At 31.6% G+C, this 8796-nt stretch overlaps 1 protein-coding gene across 1 annotated transcript; it reads right to left on the bottom strand.

Moving 5' to 3' along the window:
• Positions 1 to 3746: 3746 nt before the first annotated feature.
• Positions 3747 to 8482, bottom strand: LOC134242067 (sorting nexin-24-like). The gene is made up of 6 exons (XM_062724087.1): positions 8355 to 8482; positions 7899 to 7988; positions 7676 to 7780; positions 7228 to 7307; positions 6710 to 6801; positions 3747 to 4823 (listed from the first exon to the last, which is right to left on the bottom strand). Exons 1-6 carry the CDS (start codon positions 8415 to 8417, stop codon positions 4747 to 4749), a joined length of 507 nt encoding a protein of 168 aa, XP_062580071.1. The 5' UTR covers positions 8418 to 8482; the 3' UTR covers positions 3747 to 4746.
• Positions 8483 to 8796: the final 314 nt, after the last annotated feature.

Genomic DNA, 8796 nt, shown 5'->3' on the forward strand with positions numbered 1-8796 from the left:
AAAATTTTTTACCTTGGCCATAACTTTTGAAAGATAAGGGACAGGGCTTTCATACTTCACATATGTAATCCTTGTGAGAAGACCCTTCATTGGATACCAAGAACTTTGACCATTTGACCTTGACCTTGGAGTTTGACCTACTTTTAGAAAGCAAACCTTAACCATAACTTTTAAGGGGTTAGGGCTAGTTCTTTCATACTTTACATATTTAATTCTTGTGACAAGATCTTTTATTTGATAGCAAGATCTTTGACCCTTTCACCTTGGAGTTTGACCTGCTTTTTAAAATTTTTAACCTTGGCCATAACTTCTGAACGGTTAGAGCTAGGCCTTTCATACTTCACATATGTATTCTTTGTGGCAAGACCTTTCATTGGATACCAATTACCTTGACCTTTTGACCTTGACCTTGGAGATTTCCATACTTATGAAAAAACTTTAACCTTGGCCATAACTTTTGAACACTAAGGGCTAGTGATCTTAACTTCACATATGTAATCCTTGTGAGAAGACCCTTCATTGAATACCAAGAACGTTAACCCTTTGACCTTGACTGCAGTTTGACCTACTTTTAAAAAGCAAACCTTAACCATAACTTTTAAAATGTCAGGGCTAGTGCTTTCATACTTTAAATATTTAATCCTTGTGACAAGACTTTTCATTTGATAGCAAGACTTTTGACCCTTTGACCTTGAAGTTTGACCTGCTTTTTAAACCTTTTAACATTTTTTAATACATTTTTTTAACATTCTAACTTTTGAAGGGTTAGGGTTAGGGCTTCCATACTTCACATATTTCTTTTGTGACAAGACCTTTCATTGGATACCAATTATCTTGATCTTTTGACCTTGACCATGGAGATTTCTGTACTTATGAAAAAACTTTAACCTTGGCCTACTTTCATATTTCACAATTGTAATTCCAGTGAGAATACCCTATTTTTGGTACAAACATATTAAATTTGCATTTAAGAAAAGTTTAATCTTTGCTATGTTGCCATACGGGGGCTTCAGTGTTTCTCAAACACATCTTGTTTTTTTTTTTTATGTTTGACTTCTCTTTAAACAAAAAAAATAAATTGCTAAAAGCATCTTTTTATTACATTCATTTAATTTACACGAAGGATAATTTTTTTTAAATAATAAAAACAGAGTGAAAAAATTATTAAACATTCAGATCTGCCAAGACAGAAAATATTATGTAAAAGGTTCTTCAGGTATACTTTTTTGAATATTTTTCAAAACACATTTCTGCTAAACATTTTTTATTAACCTGTATCCATAAAGGGGGTGGGGGTGGGAGGGAGTTAACAATTTTATATACAAGTGTATTCCCGTATTGCATTAAAAGGCTCTATTCAAACCCTCTTTGAAATAAAGGTTCACCTTTATCTCTTCCACTTGAACACATCATACACAGGCACATAATCAACTTTTTCAAAACCTATGAACATGGATGTTTAAAATATATACGAAGTCCTCTTGGATCCCCAGCTATATAGATTTAATTATTTTCAGCTGTCAAAATCATGTCGACTTTCGCGTTAAGAATTTAAAACTGATTAAAGCATGGAAGATGGTTTTAGTGTGTTTTATTGTACCAGACAAAGTTTCAGATGCTGCAATTTCAGCAAAGGAATTACCAGGTTAATGTTTTTGGAGCAGGAAAAGTTTTTGGTGTGGGTTTCAAATAAAAAAAACCAAACTTGCATGGATGATATAAAATCAAGGCTTGGGCGGATGCTGAATCTGACCTACATTTTCCGGTTGAGTGAACAGGTTAAAGTTTTTATTATGGTTTCATTTCCAAGTAACTATAACTATATTGACCAAACTTGCATGGATGATACATCTAAGGATATATACCGGGCTTGCTTCGGATGCTGAAGACCTACAGTCGAACAGTTAAAGTTTTTGGTGCAGGTTTCATTTCCAAGTGAACTTCTATGTTGACCAAACTTGCATGGAGTAGCCATAAGGATGCATCTGTGTTTCACAAACACATTTTGTTGAGTGAACAGGTTCAAGTTTTTTGTAGGTTTCATTTGTAACTTCTCTTTGACCAAACTTGCATGGATGATACATCAAATTTATTGTCGGATGACCTACATTTTCCTAATCTGACCTACATTTTCCGGTTGAGCGAACAGGTTAAAGTTTTTGGTGCAGGTTTCATTTCCAAGTAACTATAAGCCCTATGTTGACCAATCTTGCATGGATGATACATCTAAGGATGCAATATTTTTTAAACACAGTTGAGTGAACAGGTTAAAGTTTTTGGTGCAATATAAATATAAATATTTAAAACTTGCATGGATGATACATGAAGGAAAATTATTAAACATTTTCCAGATCTGAACAGGTGAAAGTTTTTGGTGCAGGCATTTGAAAATTTAGCCCTATGTTAAAAGGATGATACATTAAGGATGCACACTACCAGGCTTGTATGCTCTCTGCTACATTTTGTGAGTATAAAAGTTTTTCAACACAGGTTTCATTTCCAAGGAACTATGAGTTCTTTAAACATTTTTCATAGATACATGCACTGTAAATCATAAAGGCTTGGGATGTGAATCTGACCTACTTTTTGTGGATGAGTGAAAATGTTAGTTTTGATGCATGTTTCATTTCCAATAAACTAATATAATGAGCAAACTTGCATGGATGATACATCTAAGGATGCACACTAATGGACTTGTGTGCTGAATTGACATACATTTTTGGAAAGTAAAAGTTATGGTTGCAGGTCTATTACCAAAAACTATAAGGCTTATATAAACCAAACTTGCACAAATGTTAAGAGATGAAAACTCTATATGCTTCAGATGTATATATTTTTGGAAAGTAAAATTTTTTATGTAGGTCTATTTCAAAGTATCAGATCAAAATTGCTTTTAAAAATATTTTCATTGGAATGTATACTTTTTGTTGGTTAATTGTGTGACTTTGCCTTATAAAGAGATGTTGAGGTCCTTGTAATCTCTGATTACCTATGTTTTATACTGTTATAACGATTTACAGATATAGCACAGTAATCACAGTTCCTAGTGACTTTGTTATAACCGGTTTTAGGTATTTAGAAAGTTCATTATATGGCCTTGTTTAAAAAATTGTTTTGGTTCTCTCTACCAACTGATTAATCTCAGCGAGATGTCGAAGGGGCTAAAAATTTTGGTCTGGTAGACGGGACACTGACAAATCAATATTTTTAGTCCCTTCGACATCTCACTGAGATTAACGACTGATTAGCTAAAAATGGCCAAACTCAAAAATTTTCTTCATCCACCAGCAAGCAATTATTTTCTAATGCATTCCAGAAGACACAGTTTGAAAATTTTTACCATTGGTGTTTAAATTTCCTGGCAAAAAAAAAATTTCACTATCATCACATTTTTGTTTAAATAAGGGCAAACAAATATTATTTTGAAGTTACCCTAGTCCATGCAGATAGTGATAATACAACATTTACAAACAATCATTTTCAAAGTAAAAAAAAAAAATTGGTATAGTTCATTAGGTAGTATGTATCAGTGTATGAATTTTGATTAAAATATCTTGAATAATGGTAATTTCTTTCAAACTAGACTAACTGCAAAGTGTAATGGATGGACAGATGGAAGGAAGGACTGAAGGATGGGAGAGGGACAAACACTATGCCCTGGATATATACATTAACTGCATTTTTCATCTTGACAGTGAGCTGCAATTACAATTTTCCTTGTGAAAAAAAAAAGAAACGAGTAATGTAGAGAATCCAATGTATTTATCTTTATTAAAATAAATATGCATCATACGTAGCTAAAATGTTAAAGATCATTGCACATTTGTATATGCACTGATTAAAGAAATTATAGTAGCTGCAGAATTATAAAACAGACATAATTTCAGTACATTGCACAACTACATTGCATAATGGAAGAAAATTATATATTTCATGAATCACCTGATATTAAGTAACTTAACATTTTCTTAACTTATGTATATTTTTTTCATTAATATATTTTTGTAAAATTACAATTTTTGTGGGAGGTTAATGTTTTTGGTTTTCTGAAGAGAAACACAAGTTCATGTCTACCATGCAATGCTAATTTTTACACAAAACTAAACAAATTAAACCCTCCATGAACAAATACTTTTTTCTTAAACCATGAAAATTTGACACAGAAAATGTGTTTTTTTACAGTAAAATTAAAGAAAATGAACTAATAGTGAGAAATAAAAAATATCTTTAAGATCAAAATATTTGATGTAAAAGCAAATCCCTGCACCTGTTTCAAAAGCAAATACTGGTAATACTAGGATAAAAAGACACTTAAGCACACATATGCGAGTAAATGTAGCTTCAAAAGATTTGTTTTCTTCTAGAGATCAATTATTGTCACATCAACATTTGTTTCTATCAATTACTTATACAGAAAAAAAGGATCACATGACTATTTTATTTGAATGCATATTTTATGAAAAAAATCATAAATAAAAAATGAGACATATCTTCATTGACTTTGACAAAATCTTTGATAAAAAGAAAAATAAAGCATAAAACTAAAGCGAATAGTAAAAGTTAAGAAAAAATAAATAATATTAAAATAAGTAAGTTGGAATGCCAATTATTACTCTTTTAAAGAGAGCAGGTATATATATGCTCCAACTGGTGAAAATTCATTTTGTTGGAGTGTAAAATCATTATACTGCTGCGTTGGCAGTGTGATTTGTAATGCTGACTAGTTTGCTTTTTATTAAGTTTTCATCATCGTACCACAAGATCTTCCACATTGTTGTACAAGGCGGCCAAAACTCCAGCACTCACAATATCCCATGATGCATCTGCAATCAAATATTTGAAAATATTGTATACACAAAAATTTTTAGGATTTTGTCACACTTCTGCTAAGTGATTCAACATATCTTTCAGCAAAATTAACAACTAGCTATGTTGCCTATTTTAAAATAGCCCAATGTACCGGTAGACATATTACATGCATTAAGTGAAAACAAGTAAGAATTGTGATAATATTGTTACGTTTCACGAAGTGTACCTGTGAAATTCGGGTTAACTCTTGTTTACAAGTTTGGAATATATGGAACTTGAACCCGATGTTTATAAACTCCGTAAATAATTGTCAATGAACAGTTAACGAAAGAAATGACCAATAATTGATTTAATGACTTTATTAATTTAACATGTGGATTTAATGACAAAGTGGTGTATTTTGTATGTTTTATATGGGTACAACGTTATTAATTAAGTAGGTAATTTTGATGGTTAAAACCCGCTAACTTATTGATTGCATTGATTGTGACGTAATAGGTATCTGATTGTCTCTTACGTCATCATAACAACTTTTGTCTATATAAACCAGCTGTTTTGGGTTTAGACTTCAGTCGGCTGTGGGGAGCGACTCGGAGCACACAGCCTTCCCTGGTTGGGAACGACTCCGTATACTTCGGTTATAAGATGGTACCAAGTCTATGTATACGAAACCATAAAGGGGACCAAGTTTTTTAGGAACGTCCTGGATTAACCATCGGTTGGTCACCTTTTTGTTAACCAAATAACGTTGTACCAACCAAGTTACTGTGTACCATTTTGTGTGTTTATAAGTGAACCATTTGATCGTCTTAATAAATGTTATAAACTTTTAACAAGTGTTATTCCTAACAAATATTATTTAAAGTGACCAAAATTGGTCATTACGTCAACCAAAGAAGTAACCAAAAGTTGGTCATTACGTCAACCAAAGAAGTGACCAAAAGTTGGTCATTACGTCAACCAAATAAGTGACCAAAAGTTGGTCATTCCATTAACCAATTAAGTTACCAAAAATTGGTTATTAACCATTATATAAACTGTGATCGACCAACAGAACCATCAAATCTCGACCAAGTGATCAGAAAACTAATAGCGGCCCACGAGTTAATTATTACACGATACCCTCGGTCTCGTTACAATATTCAAGGAATTTTTGTGAATGTAAACAGCATTTCCTGTATTGAAATTTAACAAAATTGAAAATTCAGATTTTGGCAAATTTCTTTTGTTATCTGTTGAATCAGAGACATAAATAACAAAGATTCATAACAGTTTGAAATCTTGCGCGATCTTGCGGTCCCTATTGTTTAATTTTTCAAATCTCGCTCAACCTAAATATCATAAAACTTTAAAATTATCAGGGTCTACATTGTTATTATTTTTAATTTATATTCACAAATTATTCACAATATTATTTTTTCGTAAGTTTGTTTATGTAATACAATAACAAAGGAGAAATCTGAAGTTACAACTGGTGACTCTTGGTCGGCCATATTGCCTCGATTTTGTCAAATATCAATCATTAACCTCTTTATTTGCCTATAATTTGCATTTAAAGATCATTAAAACTTTAAGATTATACACCCAAATATGGTATAATTAATATTAATTTTACTTTAAAATGAAATACAAGGCATAAAATTATTATTCTTAGGATAGTACCTGGACCATCACAAATTTTGGTAAACAAACATGCTAATGAAGGAGTTGCAAATCTCTGTTATCTATGTCTCTGGTTGAATAAAAATTACTTGAATAATTATGCAGGAAAATCCTGCCGTTTGACTGTATTTAGTCCTGATAACGCTTACAAAATAAGTCTCAAATTGGTGTAAAACCTGGGATATGAATATCTCATAGTAAACCACTTGATATATATGTATGTTACAACTTTTCATACTTCTGTTGCTGTCCTGTAGATAAGCCTCCGGGGCAAAGGCAATCAAGGGCTGATGTGTGGTCCTATTACTGGAGTCAATCTGGTCTAGGGAACTGAAATGTATTACAAGTGGTCAAATGCATGGGGGAAAACAAACACTTAATTACTGTTTTAGAAAAAGAGATTTTTTATCTGGTCATTTTTCTTTCCTTCTATATCCATATGTTCTGTCCACTTTTTAAAAATCAATGTTTTTTTGCTTTATATTCAGTTTAAGAATCTGATAATATTCAGGGAGGAAAAATTGTGACAGAGTAGACCAGGATTTGAATCTAAGCCCTCTGAATCATGAAACAACTGCTCCACCATCTGAGCTATAAACTTGTCTGACTGCCACACAATCAACATTTATAGAATGCTATCAATAATTCCATCATACATATGTTCTAACTAAAACACGAAAGAATCATGTCCATGAAAGGATAAAAAATAAATTTTTCACTTCATATTCTTAGAAACATAAAATCCAAAGTACTCACTCTTGGCTTCCATAAATGTACTGCTCCACATTCAGAAAATGAAGGAGAACTTTAGGGATCTTGTCTGTTAACACTACTCCCTGAAAAAAAATCAGGTTTGATTTCTTTTAAACATATTTTTTTATATATTGATCAAAACATAAATGGATTGCACTGCAGACATTGCATAAGTAAGCCTTCTTCGCAATTCTTAATTCATGTTTGCTTTTCAATCCATTTGTAAATCTAGGAGACACAATAAGGCAGCATATATATTCAAACATTTAATATTCCAACAGATTTATTAATATCAATGTGTTTCTACAGTTATTAAGTCAACTATCCACAAAAATATTACTTATTTTACATCAACCCCACTCAACCCCCAAATGCCCTGTTCTTCTAAAAAATAATGAATTTATTGATGCCTTTAGATTCAGAATTAACTTAATTCCAAATGGAGACTCACTTGTAAGTATGTTTGTAATGCCAGTCTTCTTTGTTCTAGAACTTTATAGCTAAACTTCATCACTTTCTTTGGGGGGAATTCTGGAGTTTTCATTTGTTTCTTTAGCTGTAAAAAGATAATAGGTTCATCACATTTAGTGGGTATTGTATTTTTTACATGACATAGGTGAAAATAAAATATTTCTGAATTTATACAGTTATTTGGGTATGTGCATGGATTATACCTGTTTATGTAGCAACTCAAATTCTGAGTATCTCTTTTGAACACTGATGATCTTTCCAGTAGCTATGATGCATACTTCAGTGGTGAAAACCTTTAAAAGACATATTTATAAAATATTTTCAAATTATACTGGACACCATTTATAAAACAAAAAATCCTCTCACAGCCAGCATGCAATTGTTTATATTATCCCAGGAGTATATCTAAATCTGTAAGATAAATGTCAATTCGATCACCTAGCTGAGCTGCATCTTATTTATTTTATTCTTTTCTATAACAAATGCCTGAAATGCATGGTAGATTTAAAATATACTATACTATCCTAGGACTGAATATGATACGGACGAATGGGGGCGTTTACCTCAAATTTTCACTTGCTGATAAAAATGTAAGTTAACCACTTGTGTCCTTTTTAAAAAAATATATATATATATTTATGGAAACAAATTAGAATTACCGTGTAGGAATCGTTGTTATCTTCAACAACTTTGTGATAAGAAGGGATTGACACCCGTATCATTATATTTTTTCCAAAGCAACGTCTTGTATTCCGATCCCGAGTTATTTATTTTTATTGTTTGATCCCGACAATAAATTGTCTTACGCAAGTCGACCTTACAATACCCACTGTTCTGATGTCATGCTCTCTTTTTTCCTAACATTTTTTTTTTTTAATATTAACAAACGTTCATTGAAATGGTGGGTGGTCTTCCACTTTTTGCTGCAGAATACTATTAGTCAAATAAAGTTAAAGTAGAAGTGTTATTATTTTATTATTTTTTTTTTATTTATACAAAATTTTATTCACAAATATACTGATAAAAGTGAATGGGGTCGTACATCAGACAATTATATGTATTACTTATATTATTGACTAAAATGTGGCACTTCAAAGGAAA

Source organism: Saccostrea cucullata, unplaced genomic scaffold, assembly GCF_032062105.1.
Source record: "Saccostrea cucullata isolate Sc308-1 unplaced genomic scaffold, CSIRO_AGI_Scuc_v1 ctg93, whole genome shotgun sequence".
NCBI lineage: Eukaryota > Metazoa > Mollusca > Bivalvia > Ostreida > Ostreidae > Saccostrea > Saccostrea cuccullata.

Bases quoted from the DNA above. Each gene is read 5' to 3' on its own strand.
- LOC134242067 (XM_062724087.1), bottom strand. From the start codon at position 8,417: ATGATACGGGTGTCAATCCCTTCTTATCACAAAGTTGTTGAAGATAAC. The intron at 7,989-8,354 runs GTAATTCTAATT...TGTCTTTTAAAG, and splicing joins ATAACAACGATTCCTACACG to GTTTTCACCACTGAAGTATG. The intron at 7,781-7,898 runs GTATAATCCATG...ATCTTTTTACAG, and splicing joins TTGAGTTGCTACATAAACAG to CTAAAGAAACAAATGAAAAC.